This window comes from Salvia hispanica, chromosome 5 (assembly GCF_023119035.1).
Source record: "Salvia hispanica cultivar TCC Black 2014 chromosome 5, UniMelb_Shisp_WGS_1.0, whole genome shotgun sequence".
Classification (NCBI taxonomy): domain Eukaryota; kingdom Viridiplantae; phylum Streptophyta; class Magnoliopsida; order Lamiales; family Lamiaceae; genus Salvia; species Salvia hispanica.
This window is the reverse complement of record NC_062969.1, coordinates 2147697-2170635: the sequence shown is the minus strand read 5'-3', so window position 1 is coordinate 2170635 and position 22939 is coordinate 2147697. Positions and strand designations below refer to the sequence as shown.

Here is a 22939-nt window from a genome sequence, read left to right as displayed (position 1 = left end):
TCAAGCATCCATTTGTACCACTGTAGGATGGAGTAATTTTTAAATTCAAATTTTCATACAACTATACAACTTGTGACTTTTCTGCCGACTATATTTAATTTTACATGTGCTATAATTGATGTATAAAAGATAGGATTCAAAACCATGTGGAATCAATTGTACAAATATAAATGGGAGAAATTAATCAACTAGGTGATAATTAAAACTCCTAGTGTGAAAGTGAGAAATAAAAAGAAGAAACAGTATAACCAATCAAGTAGAGATCCCTTCTTTCTTAACACAATATCCAACCTTTGCTTGAAAAATGAACCACAAATCAAGCTGAGCAACTTTTTTCCATTTCCTTCTTTTTTCTCTGTATAGACAGAGATGGCTTATGCAGCTCTTGTCTCCCTCACAAACACCATAAACCAAACCCTCAATAGTAATCTATATTCCATCTCCCCTGAAGAGAAGCAGCAAATCACACCTCTCCTTGAATATGTCACTCCCTTTCAAGACTTCCTTGATAAGTTTCCAGACAAATTCAACAGTTTGGAAGGGAGAGTGAGGGATTTAGCAAATGCAGCAGAAGATATCGTAGAATATCTTGTGTTGGAAAAAGTTTATCCAACTCCTGATGAAGACCATCAAAGTGAAAAACATGAACTAGCACAGCTGCAAAATGTGATCAAGGAGATTGATTTGATTGATAAAGAAGTGAAGGAAATTGAAGATACCTCAAGATATAAAAGCATTCAACGTGGTGCTCATAGCTCATCATCAACTTCAACTGCTCCTCTCATTCACAAAGATGCCATGGTTGGTTTGGAAGAGTATGTTTTGGATCTAAAGGACCGGATCTGTGGAGAGCCATCCAAAAAGCTGTATGTCATTCCTATCTGTGGCATGGGTGGCATCGGTAAAACTACTCTAGCCAGAAGTGTTTATGATGATCAATTAATTATGGAGAAATTTGAGATTCGTGTTTGGGTCACTATATCACAAGATTATAGTGCAGAGAGAATACTTTCAAACATCCTAGAGTGCTTGAAAGAGTTCAACAAAGATGAAAAGAAAAAAATCGACAATGATGTATCAGTGCACCAAATTTTAATGGGAAGGAGATATTTGGTTGTGATGGATGATATGTGGAGCACGGAAGCATGGGATATAGTTAGAGGAGTACTACCTGATAATGGTAATGGAAGCCGTGTCATGCTAACCACAAGGTTGTATGGTGTGGCTTCCTACCCGGATCCTTCGTGCAAGCTCTACGAGTTGGGATTATTGGATGCAGACCAAAGTTGGAATCTTTTGAAGCAGAAGGTGTTTGTAGATGAAGATTGTCCTCGCGAATTGGAAAGCATTGGGAAGGAAATCGCAGGAAGGTGCAAAGGGTTGCCTCTTGCTATTGTGGTGATTGCTGGACTTCTATCCACGGTCAGGCAAGATCGAGCTTCGTGGAAGGACATTGCTGAAAATGTGAAACTTGGAGATACTGTGGAACATGGACAGATTGGAGATATACTATCTTTGAGTTATGCCCACTTACCTCAATATTTGAGGCCATGCTTCTTGTACATGGGATCCTTTCCGGAAGATCATGAGATCCAGGCACAGAAACTCATTAAATTATGGGTCGCTGAGGGTTTTCTGAGATATCCAATAGACTCTGAATCCTTTGAAAAGGTGGGAGAAGAGTGCTTGGAGGATCTCATCAAGAGAAACCTTGTTTTGATCACAAAGAGGAAACGTAATGGTGGAGTCAAAAGTTGTCGTCTCCACGATCTGATGAGGGATTTCTGCATAAGAAAAGCTCATGAAAGTAAGTTCTTTTTAAGCAAGTTTACCTTTGATGTTGCGTATAGATATTTCGAGGAGATTAATTTCACAGAGAGAATAAAAAATCAACGCCGTGTAAGCATTAATTCTTCCTATCTAAGTTACCTTTCGAGATGTGATTGCTCAACCATCCATTCCATCAAATGCTCCACATATCGTGTGGTAAATCTGGAGTGTCTCAAGAGAGTCAGATTGCTGAGAGTGTTTGATGCAGAAGTAGTTGATGTGGAATGCTCACCATTTCTAGCTCAACTGTATGAGCTATTCCATTTAAGATATCTTGACATTAGATTTAGTCATGGCATTCCTACAACCTTATCAAAGCTTCAAAATCTGCAAACTTTGATCATTCGTGAGCAAACCCACGGCTTTGGCAAAGCAAGTGATATCTGGTTGAGTTGGGGCATGCCACAGTTAAGACATGTTTACTTCTATGGTACGATTCATTTTCATGATCCAAATGAAGTATCTTGTTCTCTAGAAAGCCTACAAACACTCTCCTATGTATCTCATTGGAGTTGCCGTGAAAGGGTCCTGAAAATGATTCCAAACCTGAAAAAGTTGAAGATTGATTGTTCAGGCCGTGTTCATAGTGGAGCTCCAGCTTGTTTGGATGATATGGGACATCTGCATAGACTTGAGAATTTGGAAATATATGCAGGCCACTGTGTACGATCTCGGCCAAAATACTATAGGTTCACTTTTCCAAGTATGCTGAAGAAGCTGACTCTGAAGGCTCTGGAATTCCCTTGGAATGACATAGTTGTTGTTGGTTCGTTGCCAAATCTTCAAGTACTTAAATTAAAAGGTTGTACTTGTGATGGCGGCACATGGGAGACAAGGGAAGGAGCATTTCCAGAGTTAGAAGTTCTTCTGGTTGAAGATTCGAGGTTTGAGCATTGGATCACTGAAAGCATCCATTTCCCGAGGCTCAAACGCCTGCTGCTTTATTCTTGTAGTTTTCTCAATGAGATTCCAAATGATATTGGAGAAATTCCACCTCTTGAATTGATTGAGATTAAGGGTTATGCGAAGAAGTCTTTAGTGGAGTCAGCTGAACTGATACGAGAGGAACAAGAAGATATGGGAAACAACACTCTTCAAGTTGTCTGCATTCCTAAAGTCACATCTAGTGGAAGTTTTTATTCTGATGAGGTATTCTATAAACCCTTTTACCTAAATATGACAATACCAGAACATTTTCTTTTAAGGTGCATGGTTGAAATTGACATGTAGAACTTGGCTTTTTTCCCCAGTATTTTGAGGATGAGGGCTATGATGATCAAGATCTATGACAAGGATGATTTACCTTCCTCACGATTCAGATTCAAATAGGATGAATATGTGTTAATGCTTTATCAAAGAGACATTCACTGATGAGGTTTTCTTAAGTAATGTATATTGTGGAACTTGTTTCTATTGGTTAAATTTAAATCGTTCTGTAATTGAATGCTAATATGATACTATGTTGTTTCCTTACTGTTAAAAGGTTCATAACCAGAAAGACACACAAGAATCACATATGTAGTTTAACCAAAAAGAGAGGCTAAAGTTGAATTGTAAGAAAGGATAAATATCAAGAAGTATTCACAAATTCTCTTGAAGATAATTGCATAGATAAAACTCAGTATATAATACACAACCAGAAACTCTAGTGGAGTTAGGTGCAACATGTACCGATGAAGAAGAAGGACAAATATGAGGGTTAGCTTGAAATAGCAGCAGGCTTACTGAGATCAAGGAATTTCCCCCACAACAAAATTTTGCAGCAACTATATCAGCTGCTAGGGGATCAGATGAGTAAAGCAGCTACATATATATCAATGGTGTACTTGGCTAACTTAACTGCTAATGATAAGTCGCACCAGCATGAACTAGAAATTAGTTTGAAAAAGTACCTCATTTCAATAGACAGAGCACCAAAATAGGCTAAACCTTGCACATGCATCCCCCTGTATCCGTATCCAAGAACAAGACGATATTATATTCACAGGCCAAGCCAAAGGAAAGCAGAATACTGTAAGGTGTCAATGAATTAGATCATTCATATTTCTAGACAATCTCTTAAATCATTATGTGCCTTTCTCCTGTCATTTTAGGACTTAAGAGTCGCAACAAAAGGTTTTAAATGAAGTAATTTTTACATTTTGACCCATACGGAGACAACACAAAAAAAAATATGAGATCAGCATCCTTTACCTTACATGATAAATCGGGAGCTTCCTGTCTTCTTGAACAGATAACGATATCAATGGAGATTTTCAATTCAGACAACTATTCAACATGTCACCAATAATCACCACAGGAACAAAGCCCATCTTTGAAGTGGTGGAAACGATTAGAATCCCTCACGATAATCTCTCTTTCTGTGAGTTTTGATATGAGCTTTGTGAAACTATGACAGTCCCCACATACACGCAGATTCTTGTATATCCTAATACAAGTTTTAGGTGGTGTGTTGAGAATGCCAAAGATAATAGCCAATCTTTCGCTGTGGTGTGCAAGGATATTTTCTTTCTCATCCACTTCAACGTCCTGAAGTACAAAACTAGTGTCGGGGGTATAACCAAGGCCTTTTATCTTAGCATTTATTTTTCCTAGTTCTTCAAGTATCTTTTCATACTGTGGGTGAGACTGATTGCCTGAATAAAAGACTTCTATCTTGTTATTCAGTTCAATTGAGCTCCACCCTGGAGTCTTCCACAAGCCTCTATCCCGAGCCAGTGATCTCACTTCATTCACCCCTTCCCATCGTCCAAAGTTTGCATAAAGATTTGACAGCAACACATAGTGTCCAGCATCTTGTGAATCAAGTTCAAACAAGTGACTCGAGGCTTTTCTACCCATCTCCACATTTCCATGGATCCTGCATGCGCCAAGTAGAGCTCCCCATATTGACGCATCAGGTTTCATAGGCATGCTCTCAATGAAGTTATATGCAGTTTCTAAAAGTCCAGCCCTACCAAACATGTCTACCATACAACCATAGTGCTTCAAAGTAGGCATCATTTTATATTCTTGCTGCATCACTTGAAAACACCATTTTCCCTGATCAACCAAACCGGAATGGCTACAAGCATTCAATAAAGATAAAAAGGTCACGTGATCTGGCTTCACTCCTTCGTTTAACATTTCCTCAAAAAATTTCAATGACGTCTCTCCAAGTCCATGAAGTCCATGACATGAGATAATGGTATTCCAAGGTACAGAGGTTTCCCTAGATACCTGATAAAATAAGGATATCGCCTCACTCAACCTCCCACATTTTCCATACAGGTCAACAAGACAAGTACCAACAAAGACATCCAACTCAAGGTTTTCCTTGAGCACCTGACCATGGATTTTCATTCCATCTTTCAAAGCTCCAAGATGAGAATATGCCGGTAAAATGGCAACCTGTGTTCCTTGGTTAGGTTTCAAATCCTCATTTTCTTTCATCCAATTGTATACCTCAACAGCATCAGCAGCAAGACCATTTTGAGCATAGCCCGTGATCATTGTATTCCACGAGATCACATCTTTATGAGAAAGTCTCTCAAAAACCTTCCGTGCAGAATCAGTAATACCTAATTTGGCATACATGTCAATAACTCCATTTCCAATCACTATATCTTCTGTGATCCAACACTTCCTTGTGATGAATCCATGAACAGATTTAACCCATAAAGGGTCCTTCATTTGAGCAACACAGGAAGACAAGCTGACTACAGTCAGCAAATCTGGTTGAACTTTATTCGCTTGCATCTGATGGAAGAACTTGATTGCAACATATGGATGATTATTTTGCTCATATGCTGCAATTATGGAGTTCCATGACACTATATCTCTGACATGCATATGGTCAAAGACGTTTAGGACACATTTTAATTCACCAAATTTGGCATACATATTAATCAAGGCATTGGAAACAAATACATTAAACTCCAAACCATGTTTTATGACAAATAAATGGATCAACATCCCCCTTAATAAGTCATTCAGTTGTGCACAAACTGAGAGTATAGTAGCAACGGTCACTGAATCCATCTTCACTCCCTCCAGTATCATGTCATCCAAGATACTTAATGCCTCTTTAGCATTATCATTCTGGAAAAATCCAGAAATCATAGAATTCCAACATCCTGTATCACGAAATGGCATGTCCTTGAAAATTGTATATGCTTTACCAGCAAATCCAAAACGGCAATACATATGCACCAAGGAAGAAGCCACAAACACATCCCATTCCAACCCTGATTTCAAAATATAGCAATGCAAGCTTGTCCCGTCAATTAAAGCACTACAAGCTTTCAACACAGGGGGGAAAGTATGAAAATCAGGTCTAACATCAGTTCTTGACAACATCTCAAATGCACATTTCACTGCTTTACTGGACTGGCGGTTTCGGACATAAGCTGATATCATTGAGTTCCAAGTGTAAGAATCCTTGTCTCGGACTTGATCAAAAGTATACCGAGACAAGGAAACATTGCCAAAATAGGAATGCATATTGATAAGCCTGGTGGCGACAAATGAGCTTTTACCTTTCCCTGATACAGTAAGGAGAGCATGAAGGTGCTTGACATCCTCAGATTTTGTGCAAGCTCTAAATAGAGCCTCAACATCAATCTCTCTGGTTCTTTCATTATTGCCATAACCCAAATTTCTAGTGCAGCTCACACTATAACAATGGAAGAGGATGCAACTTGACCTTGACAGATAGTCTAAAGAAATCCCACCCTTACAGGCGGGTAGTCGTCTACAAACAAAAATAAATAATTTAAAATGATGAACAACTAAGATAGCAGAAACCAAAAAAAAAGAGAGTTGAAGTATTTGAAGTGCCAAACCGAAGAGTTTTACTGTACTCCTCATATAAAATATTTAGATACCCCAAGTATATTTCTAAGTTCAACCTCACAAGCACATTAAACACACATGCACATAGTAATATCTATCGGAGTTAAAGACATTAAACTCTAAAATGTGCATACAATACCTTTGCATGCCCAACAAGTTCGATTTACTTATTCTCTCACTCTTGAACCTTATTCCTTCCTTTGTAGCTTGAGCTTGGGTCTTTTACACCTTTTGAGTTAAGCAAAAACTTATATAAATACTTTTTGTCATACAAGGTAAACATCATATATAAACCTTCCAATTTTTCATTTAAATATGAAGGTCTAATTATATTTTTGAGGTGGGACTGGTTGAATCGCCGGCTGCCCAGGTCTTCCCGGTGAACACACGTGCGAACTGCCTCACTTGGCCAGGATGACTGGTCCCACCTCGTTATCGTAGTGAGTGTACATATATACATTTAAGACTATTAGTTCTGGAGTTTAACATGATATACAAATTGCTTACTTTAGCAATTCAAAATAAACAACGAACTTTACTTCTTTTTCTAAACTCTGGCCTTATACAAAATAGAGCCGATATGCTAAATTCCATCTAACAAACGGTTACCAAGCTTAATTTATAGCATTAGTCTAATATATATGCTCATTTCAAGCATAAAGGCTAGAATTCAGAGTCCCCTATTTAAAAGATATTCTAGGTTAGGCGATCAGATAATATAATGTCTTTAAAGAGAGTTGGCTAAAAATCAGAAGGAATCCAATGGAATTTACCAGAGACTGACATTTTATTTTCTCCAAACATGATTACATTTCCATTTTGAAAGTCCTATTTTATTTAAATTCATTTAGTCAAGAGACAAACTCACAACTTCCACAATTTATCGCCTTATCGAACATATAATGCTTCTCCGTGTCATCATATTATTAACAGCTGCATAACAAGTAAATGAACACAAATAAAAGTATTACCAACTGATAGTGACAAATAAAATTTTATGATTCTCCAGATACCTTCCTAGCTTCTGTTAAAAACTCCTTATACTCAACTGCCAATCCGCAGACTAACACCATAAATAAGCACGAAAACTCAAAAGCTACAACTTAAAGCAATATAATCCCAGCAAATAATAGGCCACTTTAACTATTCCAAAAGGTTATGTTTTTAGTTTACATTCTTGTTTAAATCAAGTCCAAGTCTTCCCAAAAATACGTATATAACCAAAACCAATACACTACAAACCATCTTCCCCAATTCAGTCTAGCAATGATTTGGCTTAAAATATTCAATCTAGGATTTCATTTGGCTCGATTTTAATACTCAAAACATGCTTAATTCAGTATAATCCTTGAATTACATAAGCACCAACAATTCATCAAATAATTCACAAGGCTTTCCCAGAGGCAGTGACATATAATTTCAAGGTTTTTAGATGTTTTAGAGTTAACAATACAGTACCTTGCTTCAACAGTAATATTAAGCGAATGAATTTCTTGCTTGAACTTGAGCTTCAAATTGATGGAGTTGGAGAAGGGAGAAGACAATAACTGGACATAGAAGGAAGGCGGCAAAGGCGGAGGTCACAGCGGCGCTAAAATACGGCGGCGGCAATTTCGCGGCGACAGAAAGATGGAGGAGAAATGGAGATTTAATTTTAATTTTATTTCTTCAATATTGGACTAGAAGAGTGGGCCTTAATTTTGAAGCCCAAATAAATGCATAAGATTATTAATTATAGATGGTCCAGTTTTTATTTCTATACACCCAAAATACATACGCAGAAAATAAACTTGTAAAGAGGCTGTAGTATAAAAAAAAATTAAAAGTATATTTTTAAATAATTTAAATGGTTGGTAGAGACTTTTATATACTTATTTTGAAAAAATGTGAATGAATTTTAAGAGATTTTTTTTTATTTTTTATTATGGGCTTAAGTCCTCCACATGGGACTGTCCATACTTCTGTCGTATTTCTTTTCGAGATATCTCAATTAAATTACTAATTTATTTCTTTTTCGGTGTGAAACAAGGTTGTTGGTTCTGGTTAAAAACTAGTACTCCCTCTATTCTATAAAAGTTGAGACAAAATTTTTGGCACGGAGGTTAAGAATTTATATTAAATAAATAAGAGAGATGAAAAAAGTAGGAAAGATAAGAGAGAGTAAAGTAAATAATGAAATAAAAAAAGAGTGATTAGATGTTTTGTCTTTTATTAAAAAAAAATGACTCAACTTTATTGGGACGGACTAAAAAGAAATACGACTCAACTCTTTTAGGACGGAGGGAGTAATAATTGGTGTGCAAGATCATTCTTGAATAAATTTTCAAACTCCTTCACTAACCAACTTATCGTATGTTTGAAATGTTAGTATTTTTTTTAAAGAGTAAAGGCCAAAACTGGTCCTGAACATATGTCTATTTTATGATTTTGGTCATATACTTTACCTTTTGATTTTCTGCATCCTGAACATTTCAACTCGGATCACAATTGATCCTACACTAACAATTCCGTCAATTTTTAAACGGTTTTAACCCGATTTTGACCGATTTTTAAACGGTTTTAACCAGAACGAGACTGTTATAACCATCAAAATCGGGTTAAAACCGTTCAAAAATTGACGGAATTGTTAGTGTAGGACCAATTATGATCTGAATTGAAATTATCATGATGCAAAAATTCAAAAGATAAAGTATAGGACCAAAATCGTAAAATGAATATATATTCAGGACCAGTTTTGACCTTTACTCTTTTTTTAAATAAGAACTATTTTTATATTAGTTTATTTATTTTCTAAAATATTTAAAGAGAAACATTCTCTTGACTAGTGTTGTCTATATTCGGAATTTAGATTCAGAAATGACGATTTATGACTGCGTCTCTGATCTCCGTCACCTCAATTCTCCTCAGTCCTCACCGGAGTTGAATTCAACGACATCAACAGCTATAAACAAATCAAAAGCACCGCATCTTTGAATTTTCAACTGCATTTCCATAAAGTTGTATAATAATTACAAATTAGAAAAAGGAAAAACGATGCAACTGAATGGATGTTTTGACTCAAGGTGCTGTTGAAAGTCCTGCATTTGATTACGCCCAAATCGTCAAAATTTCAAATTTTGACCATGCCACCACTAATCTGCTTTCTCCATGTCTATTTATGCTTCTCATCTCTGCGTTTTGCTTTCTTTTTTCTCCAAGAATCTCGTGCTCCTTCAAGTTTCCCTATTTATTTGATTTTGTTATCCCTCAGTTTGCACAAGAAACAAATTTGAAAACCCCCTTTTCTATTCTTGAATTGTACACTTTTTTAGCTATGTAAATTAGAATTGTTTATTGGCATTATATCATACAGGTAGAGTGCTTCTAGAAGAAGGAAAAAAATTTGTATTTAGCTGGAACAGTGAGGATTTTGGGGGGTTTTTTTGTATTGATTACTGTGAGATTGCAGAGAGAGAGGGAGAGATGGATGGAGCGAGTGGTAGCTCTAGCTCACCGGCGCCATTTCTGCTGAAAACTTATGAAATGGTGGATGATCATCTAACTAATGGTGTTGTGTCTTGGAGTAGAACAGGTCATAGTTTTGTGGTTTGGAATCCACCTGAGTTTGCTGGTGATTTGTTGCCCAAGTATTTCAAGCACAACAATTTCTCCAGCTTCATCAGACAGCTTAATACATATGTAAGCCCCTTGTTTTCTTTGATCACTCATCTTTCAAGCTTATCATGCTAGTTAATCTCATTGTGTTTGCTCAATCACTTGTGATTTGTATCAGATTCTATGATGGTTTTAAGGTTTAGGAATTCAGTGACCTGTGATTTGTGTTTTGTGTGTTGTGTTCAATGAATTTTGTGTTTTGTGATTTGGTGTTTGGGGATTCAAGTGGTTTAGATGAAGTTCTTGTCTTGGTTAGAATGATTGAGATGATCCGACTCGAGTTTCGTTCGACTTGTAGGGCTTTAGGAAGGTTGATCCGGAGCAGTGGGAGTTTGCGAATGAAGAGTTTATCCGCGGGCAGAGGCATCTACTTAGTAACATCCGCAGGCGAAAGCCTATCCACAGCCATTCGGGCAATGTGAACGCAGTAACCGACTCAGAGAGGGAGGAGTATGAGAAGGAGATCGAAAAGTTGAAGCGAGAAAGAGTTTCCCTCGAGACAGAGGTGGAGAGTTATAGGCAGAAGAATCAAGGTTACGAGGACGAGCTGAGATCACTGGGGCAGATATTGCAAGGCATTGATCAAAGGCAGCGGCAGCTGGTGGATAGCTTGGCTCGTCTGCTGCAGAGCCCGGGCTATGGCTCGGGTCTTATGGACCAGTCCGAATCCCCAAGCAAGAAGAGACGGATGCTGGCTCTGCGCTACTTGAGAGACGAAGCCAAGCTGATCAAAGAGGATCCCAGCCATTCATCACCTCTTCCAGTGTTGGACTTGAAACACCTTGAGAAGCTGGACTCATCTCTGACTTTCTGGGAGACGTTCCTTCGCGAGATCGACCAAATCCCTCCAGAAAACGCGCCATCCTCGCCTATGGATTCTGATATCAACGCCCCACCTTGCACGCCTCCACAAGAGTGTTGTTCTGAATCTTTGGCTTATGTTACATCATCCACACGCATTGATCCTGAGTCGAGGCCTAACAAGCCATCAGGAGTCGACATGAACATAAGTCCGGATGCTAGATATCAGGGTGTGGCTGCTAATGATGTTTTCTGGCAGCAGTTTCTGACCGAGGCTCCTGCTTCGTCTATGGTGCAGGCGGAGCAGAGAGAGGCGTACGAAAGGACGACAAATCCTAGTAGATTTGCGGATGAACACAAGCCTTGGTGGACTGTGGATGGCCTCACAACACAACACCCGGGGCATCTCTCTCAAGCCGAGAGGATCTGACACGGTTCTTTCGTAGTTTTGTACTCCCTCCGTCCGCCATTAGGAGTCTCATTTGAGTTCGGCACGGGTTTTAAGAAATATAGAGGAAAGTGGGTGAGAAAAGATAGTGGAATATGAGACCTATTTTTATATATTAGTTTTATAATAGAATGTGAGTGGAATGAATTAGTGGAAAGTGATGTGTACCTATCATTTATAGTAAAAGTGAACCGGGATTCCTAATGGCGGACAGACTAAAATGGTAAACTGGGACTCCTAATGGCAGACAGACTAAAATGGCAAACCGGGACTCCTAATGGCGGACAGAGGGAGTATCGTGTTAGAAGATGCCATGATGATATATATTAGATGATGCATTTGGTTTTCTTGTTCTAGATTTTTGCAATTTTAATGTTTTTACCTTTGCATGATTTGATGAGTATATCTTTTTCTATGTATATATTGTTCATATCTCTCTCTCGTCATCTATCCACATGAAACTATGCAGATTGCCTTGTTGAAGTTTGAAGAAATGGTATTGATCATCAAAACCTCACTATAGCATGAAATATTTTGGATATATTTATAAACCAACTATGGAGGGAATCTATACTATTGGTCACTAAACAAATTGGCCCTAGACTAAGTGAATGCGAAAAAAATATAAAATTCAAATAAAATTCTCCTATTAATGTTGGTACAATGATAATGGACATTTTTTGTTTAGGTCTAACGTCATAAATTGTAGGTAAACGAACATGAAAAATAGTCCAAATAAAACGCCCATTTAACGAAACACAAATTAAATATAGAAATTCAAATATACTATTTTTTGCAAAATCACAATACACCTCAAGTCCAATCACCAAGTGGAGTGTAAGTTGGTAAAATATCCAAAATTTCCTACATGTCCATTATGGGTAGCGATAAAATGCAAACTTTTATATTATATAAACTCAAAATTTCTCAACACAGTTTCAATACAATATAACACAGTGTAAAATTTCAAGATTTTAATGTCAACACAATATCAACACATCATCAATCATTGACTACCGTTGAAATTCTGTTGACATTTTCCTGTTGATGCTTTTTTGTGATCTGTTGACATTTTTCAATGGTCCAGATAATAGTTTTGAGTTTGTACAATATTTAGAGTTTTCATTTGATCACATCCTTGTCCATTATTGTGTATCTCATTTTACTTAAACACACATTTTAAGAAATATGAGTGACTGAAATGCAAATCATATTTTTAAAATAAAATTTGAATTTTATTTATCAAAAATAGTAAAATTATAATGAGATTCAAAATAGAAAAATAAAATGGAGGGAGTATAATTTTGAAATATTTATTTTTTATTTTCAACTTTAGAGCATAGGTTTCGTAGAGTTGAAACATAAGTTCGTTACCAGCAAATATAAAGCAGTTTAACTGCCGACAGCTATTCAATCACATTGCACCAAATTCACAAAAAGCGACGCATAGATCCGATCGATCGATCCCTGGAAGTTGAAACCCCCTCTCTATATCTCCCTATACCAAACGCCCAATTTCAGAAACATCCAAAAAGTGAATAAATCGGGTAGGTTTTCGAATTTCGATCCATCTCTGCTTGTCGCCGTTATTTCTGTGTGTTTCTAATTCATGATCTTGATTTCAGTGGTCCAAATTTTCAATTTTTAGTTATGGGCATGGATTTGTTTGCCAGATTTGATTTTTAGTTAGTTGTTGCTTCCAATTTAAGTAAACAAAGTTTGGCGGTTGTTTGGTGTGATGATTGACTAGAGTTTGAATTTCTGGGACTCTCCTATTTTTGGGGGAAAATGTCTGATTAGTGTCTGTGTGCTGTTTTGTGTAGTTTTCTTTTAGCTGGCGGCGCAGAAATTTGATTCGGATTGAACTTTTGTTGTTTTTGTTGGGGGATTTGTTGGTTCTGAGGGTTTAAGGTGCTGCTTTGTCAAAATCAGTTTGTGTTTGAAGAAGTGAGTGAAGCATTATGTGGTGTAGAGGTTAGTATTTAAATGGCTGGAGAAGGAAGTGGTGAAGGCAATGGTAGAGAGCGATTTGGGAAGTATTGAGGAAGGCAGAAGTGATGAGGTAACTGAGAGTGTAAACAGAGTACGAATCAGGCGGGAACCTTCTTTCTCGGGTTGGTGTGATGAGGATGGAATCCCTCGATCAGCTCCATTGCGTAATGAGGGAGTGAATGAAGAAGACTTTGATTTTGAGTTGCCTTTGGTTCAGTCGCAAGTATCAGACAAAGGAACTATAGACAGAGAAAGATTTTATTATAGTGAATCTCGCCACAGGATGGACCATAGTGGAAGCAATGGTGGTGTTTCCACTAATGGATTGAGAAATCAAAATGAGTACGTGCCTTTTGACGTTGAAAGTCGGCCTGATGCTGAAATATATTCCGGTAGCACCAATGGCCTTAATCACGTCGATTACAATGATACATCTAGGAAAAAGATGGAGAACCCGGTTTCTGCTGCTGACGTGCTGAAGACGTTGTTCTTTATACTGGTTTGGTACACATTCAGTACATTTTTGACATTGTAAGTGTGCTCTTTATCTTTATTCTAATTGGTTTTGTTATTGGCTGGATTCTGGATGCTGGTTCTCAAGTATGTGTCATATAGTTGTTATTTATATTTGTCAATTTTGTTTTTTTGACTGGATCAGGTACAATAAAACTTTATTAGGAGACGATATGGGGAAATTCCCTGCTCCGTTATTAATGAATACCATCCATTTTTCAATGCAAGCTGTTTTGTCAAAGGGCATTACATGGTTTTGGTCTGACAGATTTCAACCCTCTGATATGTCATGGAAGGATTACTTTGTGAGAGGTAGGACAAAGGTTCACCGCCCTTTTATTTTAGAACTATTTATGACATGACTTCCACATGATTCATATAGTTAGTCGGCTAATTTTCCCAGTCATATCTGTAATAGGCATATTGTTGTAGTGACCTTGGTTTTGCTTGTGACCACGGTTCCATATCTGCTAATCTTAGAGGTTAATTTGTTTGTAAAGATAGTATATAAGAGGTACTTTCTGGAAATTTGGTCTCAAATTTTGAATTTTTAATATTCACCTCATTAGGTTTGGCTCAACATTTTGTGTAGGTTATCTTGAAGAGCACTTTAATATCTTCCAACCATTGGATTATGTTTTGAAATAGGTTTGAGTAGATTTAGAAATAAAACTAAGATTTAGTTGATTGTTGATCCAAATGGAAAAAGTAGTTAATGGGCTGTTTTCATTCACCTAAATTTGATGAATAAATCTTTACAAATGTAACAATTTAAATTTAGTCACTGTCATCTATTTCGCTAGTATCATTAACTTCTCTGACAACTAATGTACAGATGGCCTTTGCCTTTCACAGTTGTACCGACAGCTCTCAGCACTGCACTGGATATAAATCTGAGTAACCTATCTCTGGTTTTCATCTCTGTTACATTTGCCACCATGGTGAGTCATTCTTCTTTATCAGATCTATTAATTATACTCCCGCCGTACCTTAAATCATGTTCTCATTCCTTCCCGGCATTGATTTTAATAAATGTTGGATAAGTGTGTACATAAGTGAAAAAGGAGCCCACATTTATTATAGGGGAAATGTATTTTATCGTAAATGTTATGTAAGTGTGTACTTCATGCTTGGTATTTATGTAAATAAGTTGATATAGTAGGAGGGTAAGTGGCGAGGTAGTTACCAAAAATGGACCGGGCAATGTTTTGGGGGATAGGTTAAAATGGAAAAATGGAGAACTGACACATGAAGTGAGTGATAGTAGTCAAATTTTCTCAAACATGAAGAGTTCCCAAACCAAATTTGATATGTTGGTCTTTATGCAGCTATTTATAGAATATCATACTTGAGAACTCATAAACAAGACCTTGCTGTGTAGCCTTGACATGAGTATTTTAACAAGGCGAGACACCATAAAACCCATGGCTATCATGTGTGCAGGACTAAATGAAAGACCTAAAACTGCGTGAAATGAGCTATACTGAGACTCATCAGTAAAATAGGAAATACGAACGTAAGGTTGCAAGTCCTGGTGGTTTCTTTCTACATGCTATTCAGGATTATTGATTTTTCTTTGCTTTGCTAATATAAGATACTAATGTGGACCTTAGTTTAAGCTTAGAACAGAAGGCTGTATAGTCTTGACTTTACATTCTGAAACATAGATTAAAACATGTGTCCTGACTTACCTTGGACTCTTGGAGACATTATTCTCAATATGGGATATTTTACTCCCTCTTGGGAATGCTTAGATAACGAAGTTATTATTTCCTTTCTTGCAGTGTAAATCTGCAGCACCAATATTTCTCCTTCTTTTTGCCTTTGCTTTCAGGTATTTTTCCATAAACTAGCCTGCTTGCTTTACATCACCATGTACCATAAGACTTTCTAAGAACATTTATTTGAACTGAAATGGGTTTCTCTCTCTGAAACCCAATTGGTTCTTATCTTCTCCGGCACCATATGCAGCGTCATTGAGATTCAACTAAATTTGTTGTTATGAATCTGACATAGTGTTTAAGTAATATTTAGGGGTCGAAATTGCAGCATTTTTCAAGGTTAATTTGCAAAGTTTAGATAAGGTCATTTAATAGCTCACTTAATGTTCTCTAAATATGGCTATATTTTGCAATATATGCTACTGATAGTTACTCTTGCTGATGAGATCACTCTGTTTTATATCGCTAATTTTTGTAACATTAGTTCACTCATTTTGATTTTGAAATCCTTGGGAACTTTTACGAACACACAGTGAATATTCAAAATAGTCAGCCCTTTGCAGGATAGAATAAAATACATGGAAGAAGGTACTAGCCCAGGACCATGCGATTTAGATCGTATAGTAGCAGCAAAATATATTCATGTTTAACTAACCCGGAAGATCTTGCTATTATATTTTGTGTCTTACTACTGATTCGAAAATTTGATATTATTCAAATTACTCTAATATCTTATTTTTCATGGGAAATCCGGGAATATTATTTTTTGGCTGTAAATTGCATATAAAATAGTAATGAACTGACTTTTGACTTGAAAATTGTTTTTCTCAAGATTGGAGTCACCGAGCTTTAAGCTGCTTGGCATCATGACTGTCATTTCTGCGGGGGTACTATTAACGGGTGAGATGATTTGTGACATCCTTCCTGAGAATTAGAATCAAGATAAAGATAGCCTTAATCATTTGTACCTCTAACGCTTTGTACCGTAATGCAGTTGCAAGAGAGGCAGAATTTGAGTTTTGGGGTTTCATATTTGTTATGCTTGCTGCTGTCATGTCTGGGTTTCGCTGGACAATGACACAAATTCTCCTCCAGGTATAAGCTGGATTATACCTTACTCAACTAATTAAATTTTTGGTTTCTGAATATTATTCCTTGTTTCTGTTATATTATCTTTATATCCTCTCATGGATGTGTCCTTTCTTTTGTTTTTTAATGATTGGTACATGATGATATCGAAACTGGAATGAAGAAAGAAACCTATGGTAAGACATCATATAACTCTCTCGACAACATGTAAACTCTAGTAAGAAGGATACAACGTGCAGTTATTTATGCTGACATACTTGTTGTCATAAGTAAATCACGAACTCTCATTTTCTAATCAGCATTTTGTGCTTGTCTTCGACTTTGGTCTGTGACGCTGTTCCACCTTTTCTATTATGTTTATGGCACTTTTGTCTCTTTTCTAGGTCTTAAAAATCCACTTACTTTGATGAGCTATGTGACCCCTGTAATGGCAATTGCAACTGGTCTTCTTTCTTTAATGCTCGATCCATGGCATGAGTTCAGAAAGAGCGATTACTTCAATAGTTCATCACATATTCTGAGAAGTAGTTTGCTGATGTTATTTGGTGGCACCCTAGCTTTCTTCATGGTAAAATCTCTTAAATACTTAAACCAATCTATTCGGTAGGGTGATGGCATACTCACCCGGTAATTTATATATTCCATGAATTGTTTATTCCCCTATTAAAAAGCCTATTCTCTTACTTGGCATCAGTTACAGGAGTTGACGCTCCATGCTCCGCATTTTCTCTAAAGTTACGCGTTCTTCAGTTTTAATCACTTTTCTGACCTACTTGATACACTATTGCAGGTACTAACGGAATATATTCTTGTGTCGGTAACAAGTGCAGTGACTGTAACAATAGCAGGGGTCGTGAAGGAAGCTGTTACTATTTTGGTATAATAGATTACCTTTTTTATTAATGTCCTACGTTTCAGTAGAAACTACTAATGTGATAATTTATTTGGCAAATATATGTCGATGACATTGGATAGTGGAGAGTTTCTTACATATGTTTTTATTGACTTGTTTTCAGGTGGCTGTGTTGTATTTCCATGACCAGTTCACCTGGATGAAAGGGCTCGGCCTTCTGACGATAATGGTTGGTGTCAGTTTGTTTAACTGGTACAAGTAAGTTATTACACTTTCACTCCATATGTCTGGATTTGCAATTGCTGATTTGCTGTAAACGATTTTCCTCCAAATTTTATTGCTGTTGTCTCCTTCACCGGTTCATGATTTATGGGACTCTTAACTATCTATTTGATTTTGGTTTTCTATCAGATACGATAAGTTACAGAAGGGAGAGAAATCTATCAAGTCACCAACAGATAATGCAGCCTCAAAATACGCTATCCTCGATGAGCTGGATGAGGAAGAAGATAGCCCTTTAAATCCGAATCATTGAACTCGAGTAAGCTCATTACTGATTTCTCAAATAAGTAGGAATCATTCTTGATGATTTTAGCATGCTACTTTTAACGCAGTACACTTTCAACGTTGGAATCATTCCGAGATCCATCGTAGATAGGCTACTGAAAATGCTGTTGTCTCTCTCTTTTTGTCTATGATCCATCGTTGATGTTTAGCCCTTTAAACGATCGTTTCTCGCGTAATTCTAGAACTGTTAAAAATTAGGATATACTATTCCATCCCTTTTCTTTCACGGTGGAGAAGTAGGAATTCATCTTTGATTGTGGCAGGTCGAACGAATCAAGCCCTAGCGCGTGGTGTGAGCCTCGGATTTTCTTACGGGTCGTGCATCATCGTTGATTCAAGTCTAGGAAGGATTGGACGTTGGAATACTGGATTTTTCGGTGATTTATCTCTGAATCAAGATCGTTACCGCAAAAGAGTGTAAAGTTTAAACAAATTTTTACCATAAAATAGCAGCTTACCATATTCATCAATATTCAAAGAATTCTAAGCCAAGAGTATATTCATCATATTTTATTGGTCTTCAGCTTCTGCTTGTATTCTATCTTGTATAACTTCAACTTTTTATCAATATTCAAAGAATTATCAGCCAAGAGTACTTTTTTATTGATTTGATATTGAAATAATGTTAATATTAAGCTTGAGTGTTGCTCTTTCCTTCCATTTTCTTTTACTTTTATTTCGAGAGAATAACTGTGTATTTTTTTCATTTCTTATTCAAATTACTTGTCGGGTGTTGAAGCAATTTCAACCTTATATAATAAATGGGTAGTAATAAAATGCAAACTTATATATTGTACAAACTCAAAACTCCTCAACATAGCTTCAACACAGTTTCAATATAATATCAACACAGTGTAAAATTTCAAGATTTAATTAATGTCAACACAATATCAACACAACATTAATCATTGATTACTGTTGAAATTTCGTTGACATTTTCCTGTTGATGCTTTTTTTTGATCTGTTGACATTTTTCAAAGGTCAAGATCATAGTTTTGAGTTTGTACAATATTTAGAGTTTTCATTTGATCACATCCCTATAATCAATTGAGTGCTGTTATTTATATTTCCAGAAAATTAAATTAATTTTTAATTATATATTCTTAATTTTAAAAACAGCTCATTCATTTAATTAATTTAAATTTATTAAAATAGAAAATTATACATAAAAAATAAGATAATTTATATATATATATATATGTATACTAGAGGCTAATATTGTAATGCTACATACACTACGTGAGCATCACTCGCATTGCATTGATCTAGTCTAGTTCAGGTTATCATTATTTTATTTTATTTTATACATTTAGGTTATTGTAATACCTTGCATTTTTTTTAATTATTGACAACATTAATTTTACGAATTCCATAAAATTCCAATTTTGCTATGACCATATCTATATGTCACGTCATTTCTAGAGCCTTAATGCTCAAGTTAATTTTGCTATTCTTAATCTCTGAATTTTCTTCGTCAATTCTTCTTTGTCGACTAACATAGCAACGAAAATTCAAACTCTCCCACTCATATAACAACGATGGCTCCATTTTTTCATTCCACTAAAATTTTCACAACTTTCTACACAAAGTTAAAAAAAAAAAACAATGATTCCACTCTACATTTTACTAGCAATTCCTTGTATTGTCGTGTCATCAATATATGCATGGAAGTTCCTCAACTGGGCATGGTTTACCCCGAAAAAGCTCGAAAAATCCCTCCGGCAGCAAGGCTTCATCGGCAATCCTTACAAATTCTTGCTCGGAGACTTGAACGAGATCACAAAGATGGAGAAAGAGGCACTCTCAAAGCCCATCTCCTTCTCCGATGATTTCCTTCCTCGGATCATGCCCTTCGTGCACAAAACCCTCGCTAACCACGGTACATATGGGCTTCTGCATAACGATTCGCATAAAATACTGAAAATTCGACGATGTTATATTGATATATATATTGACTTGATGTTAAAATTTCAGGTAAGAACTCTTTAGTTTGGTTTGGAACTGATCCTACCGTGTTTATATGGGATCACGACAAGATCCGAGAGATTATGTCGAAACCTCTAGTCTTCCGGAAGCCGAGTAATCCGGCAGGCGAGACCTTGGCGAGAGGATTAGTCAGCTACGAGGGCGATAAATGGGCTAAGCATAGGAGATTGATCAATCCGGCATTTCATCTTGAAAAAATTAAGGTGGTCTTTTGCTGCGTATTTTAGACTAAAGTCCATTTTTGGTCCTTTACGTATGATTTATTATTTTATTTAAGTCTCAAACATTATGTTCGTGTCTTATGAGTCTTGTAGTATTATTCAAGTCAATCTTTCGTTGTGAAAAGTTAACAGTCAGCACTAAAAAGATCAATTTAATCATGTTGTACAAGATACGAACGACACGAAATAAAGGGCCAAAAATGAACTTTACTCGTTTTTTCTTTCTATCAACACTTTTTTGAAGGTAAAACTATTAATGCAGAAAATGCCTACATCATTTTACATGAGCTGTTGTGACATGTTGAGTGAATGGGAGAAGATGGTACCGAGCGATGGAGCGTTCGAGTTAGATATATGGCCTTCTCTTGAAACCTTAACGAGCGATGCTATTTCACGCACTGCGTTTGGCAGTAGCTACGAACAAGGAAGGAAGATATTCGAGCTTCAGAAAGAGCTAGCCGGCCTTCTCCTCAAGTCGACTATTTCATTTTTCATCCCCGGATTCAGGTACTAGTCTCTCAGCCTCGATTCTTAATAGGCTAGTATTTTGAGATGAGTTAAACGAGCTTTTTCTTTAGGTAAGACAGTGTTTGGATGAGTTCTCTTTTTTGGTCTGTAAACAAAGACGAGCATCTCTCATGCGTTGTTTGTGCATTTGAACCGCAGGTATTTGCCAACGAGGACGAACAGAAGGATGAGCCACATCAGGAATGAAGTCGAGTCGCTCTTGCTTGATCTGATCAATAAAAGAATGAAAGCAATTGAAGCAGGGGAAGCCATCACTGATAACTTATTGGACATGTTGCTTGAGTCCAATTTCAAGGAAATGCAACAAAATGGTAACAAGTTTGGGATGAGTTTGCAAGATGTGGTTGAAGAGTGCAAGCTTTTCTACATTGCCGGGCAGGAGACAACCTCGGCCTTGCTCGTGTGGACGATGATCCTACTTAGCAAGCACTCGGATTGGCAGGCCCGCGCAAGGGAGGAGATTCGTGGCGCCTTTGTAGGCGGACGACAGCCGGATTTTGAAGGGCTAAATGGCCTCAAAGTTGTAAGTATTGGCAAATGATGCTAAATAGAAATATTAAATATTTCTCATCGGTGTAAAGAGAGAACTGACATAACTCTGGTGTGAATTTTGTGTAGGTAACAATGATTCTTGATGAGGTTTTGAGGCTTTACACTCCGGTGTTTATGGTTGTTCGGAAAACACACAAGGAAACCGTGATAGGGGATTGGAGGGTCCCGGCCGGAGTGAACCTCATACTCCCGTCACTAGAGGTGCACCACGACCGGGGAATATGGGGCGATGACGCGAAGGAGTTCAAGCCGGAGCGGTTTAGTGAGGGAGTTTTGAAGGCAACGGGTGGGCGGCTCACGTACTTCCCTTTCGGGTGGGGGCCTCGGATGTGCATCGGGCAGAACTTCGCTATTTTAGAAGCTAAAATGGCCCTAGCGATGATGTTGCAACGTTACTCGTTCGAGCTTTCGCCCTCGTATTCGCATGCACCTACCTCGGTGCTATTTCTTCAACCACAACATGGCGCACACTTAGTTCTGCGCAGATTGTAGTGTTAGATTTATGAAAGTTAGGTACAAAAATATTTATTTGATTTCCTTTTAACACAAAAATATTTCATAAGTATTAGTACTTTTCTTAGTACTATTAAGTAAACATTTCCAAGTTCATGTAGTAGAAAATGGATATGAAGCATTCTTATTGTAAGGATTTGTAGTGCACTTTTCAACTATTGTAGCTACGTAAGATTCACATTAATATAAATTTCTTTTTTTATAAAATAATGATATGTAAGGAACAACATTCTTGGCAGTCGTTGTGCTTCTTTTCACGACAGAAGATCCAAATCCTAGAATTATAATTAAAAAAAAAAAAAAAGCAAATCTACAAGTATGTTATATTAAAAATGGCCGACCACTTTTTGAAAGTATTTTGTTTTAAGCAAATTAAAAAATTACAAATGGCCGACATCTTTTTAAAAAAAATTGTTTTAAGCAAATTAAAAAATTCTATAAACATTCCAAATCCCTAATTAGTGCATCAAATAACAAACGAAGAAAGTCAATAGGCCATTTGAAAATAAACAATCTGTGTGAATTATTAATTCTACCTCTTGATCTATTGTCATCGATTCTTGTTAAGTCATAAATCAAAATATTTGATTATTGAATTGACAAAAATGTAAAAATTCACAATTTTTGCTATTATTTTTTAATCTCACCCCAATGATACTCATTTAGTACTATGTTTAGTAAAAATATCAACAAATACAAATAAAAGTTCCATTAATTTTCTTCACATTAAAATTCTGTAAATTAGAATTATCCATAATTACTTTATAAAGGATATATTATTCAAGATATAAATTATATTTATGGCAAAATGCCATAAGGGTATCATGGCATAGTCATT

The 22939-nt window shown here is 36.6% G+C and overlaps 5 protein-coding genes across 21 annotated transcripts; 4 read left to right on the top strand and 1 right to left on the bottom strand.

Moving 5' to 3' along the window:
• Window positions 1-243: 243 nt before the first annotated feature.
• LOC125188013 (pentatricopeptide repeat-containing protein At4g33990) lies at window positions 244-8303 on the bottom strand. Of its 17 annotated transcripts, XM_048084741.1 has the most exons (9): window positions 8122-8303; window positions 6803-6891; window positions 4024-6562; window positions 3723-3776; window positions 2063-2157; window positions 1930-1992; window positions 1172-1784; window positions 720-881; window positions 244-616 (listed from the first exon to the last, which is right to left on the bottom strand). In XM_048084741.1, exons 2-3 carry the CDS (start codon window positions 6808-6810, stop codon window positions 4111-4113), a joined length of 2460 nt encoding a protein of 819 aa, XP_047940698.1. In that variant the 5' UTR covers window positions 6811-6891; window positions 8122-8303; the 3' UTR covers window positions 244-616; window positions 720-881; window positions 1172-1784; window positions 1930-1992; window positions 2063-2157; window positions 3723-3776; window positions 4024-4110. The 17 variants fall into 17 exon arrangements, with proteins under 17 accessions (XP_047940698.1, XP_047940685.1, XP_047940692.1 ...); XM_048084728.1 differs by having other exon boundaries at window positions 1172-1456; window positions 1535-1784; window positions 1930-3776; XM_048084735.1 differs by having other exon boundaries at window positions 1172-1438; window positions 1535-1784; window positions 1930-3776.
• LOC125188012 (putative late blight resistance protein homolog R1A-10) lies at window positions 370-3215 on the top strand. Its single transcript, XM_048084725.1, has 2 exons — window positions 370-2979; window positions 3081-3215. The coding sequence occupies exons 1-2, from the start codon at window positions 370-372 to the stop codon at window positions 3117-3119; spliced, it is 2649 nt and encodes an 882-aa protein (XP_047940682.1). The 3' UTR covers window positions 3120-3215.
• Window positions 8304-9543: 1240 nt separating the features above from the next.
• On the top strand, window positions 9544-11662 carry LOC125188016 (heat stress transcription factor A-4c-like). The gene is made up of 2 exons (XM_048084745.1): window positions 9544-10341; window positions 10616-11662. The coding sequence occupies exons 1-2, from the start codon at window positions 10126-10128 to the stop codon at window positions 11546-11548; spliced, it is 1149 nt and encodes a 382-aa protein (XP_047940702.1). The 5' UTR covers window positions 9544-10125; the 3' UTR covers window positions 11549-11662.
• A 1285-nt stretch (window positions 11663-12947) lies between these two features.
• On the top strand, window positions 12948-18903 carry LOC125191140 (probable sugar phosphate/phosphate translocator At1g06470). The gene is made up of 13 exons (XM_048088623.1): window positions 12948-13113; window positions 13390-14089; window positions 14217-14383; window positions 14927-15012; window positions 15856-15905; window positions 16625-16692; window positions 16787-16887; window positions 17045-17057; window positions 17265-17449; window positions 17672-17758; window positions 17898-17992; window positions 18146-18275; window positions 18565-18903. Exons 2-12 carry the CDS (start codon window positions 13581-13583, stop codon window positions 18267-18269), a joined length of 1485 nt encoding a protein of 494 aa, XP_047944580.1. The 5' UTR covers window positions 12948-13113; window positions 13390-13580; the 3' UTR covers window positions 18270-18275; window positions 18565-18903.
• Window positions 18904-19879: 976 nt separating this feature from the next.
• On the top strand, window positions 19880-22234 carry LOC125190681 (cytochrome P450 CYP72A219-like). Its single transcript, XM_048088034.1, has 5 exons — window positions 19880-20180; window positions 20276-20490; window positions 20771-21015; window positions 21175-21559; window positions 21655-22234. Exons 1-5 carry the CDS (start codon window positions 19907-19909, stop codon window positions 22078-22080), a joined length of 1545 nt encoding a protein of 514 aa, XP_047943991.1. The 5' UTR covers window positions 19880-19906; the 3' UTR covers window positions 22081-22234.
• The last annotated feature ends 705 nt before the right edge of the window (window positions 22235-22939 follow it).

Bases quoted from the DNA above. Each gene is read 5' to 3' on its own strand.
- LOC125188012 (XM_048084725.1), top strand. From the start codon at position 370: ATGGCTTATGCAGCTCTTGTCTCCCTCACAAACACCATAAACCAAACC. The intron at 2,980-3,080 runs GTATTCTATAAA...TTTTTTCCCCAG, and splicing joins GAAGTTTTTATTCTGATGAG to TATTTTGAGGATGAGGGCTA.
- LOC125188016 (XM_048084745.1), top strand. From the start codon at position 10,126: ATGGATGGAGCGAGTGGTAGCTCTAGCTCACCGGCGCCATTTCTGCTG. The intron at 10,342-10,615 runs GTAAGCCCCTTG...TTCGACTTGTAG, and splicing joins TCAGACAGCTTAATACATAT to GGCTTTAGGAAGGTTGATCC.
- LOC125191140 (XM_048088623.1), top strand. From the start codon at position 13,581: ATGGTAGAGAGCGATTTGGGAAGTATTGAGGAAGGCAGAAGTGATGAG. The intron at 17,759-17,897 runs GTATAATAGATT...ACTTGTTTTCAG, and splicing joins AGGAAGCTGTTACTATTTTG to GTGGCTGTGTTGTATTTCCA. The intron at 17,993-18,145 runs GTAAGTTATTAC...GTTTTCTATCAG, and splicing joins AGTTTGTTTAACTGGTACAA to ATACGATAAGTTACAGAAGG.
- LOC125190681 (XM_048088034.1), top strand. From the start codon at position 19,907: ATGATTCCACTCTACATTTTACTAGCAATTCCTTGTATTGTCGTGTCA. The intron at 20,181-20,275 runs GTACATATGGGC...TTAAAATTTCAG, and splicing joins CAAAACCCTCGCTAACCACG to GTAAGAACTCTTTAGTTTGG. The intron at 21,560-21,654 runs GTAAGTATTGGC...AATTTTGTGTAG, and splicing joins GGCTAAATGGCCTCAAAGTT to GTAACAATGATTCTTGATGA.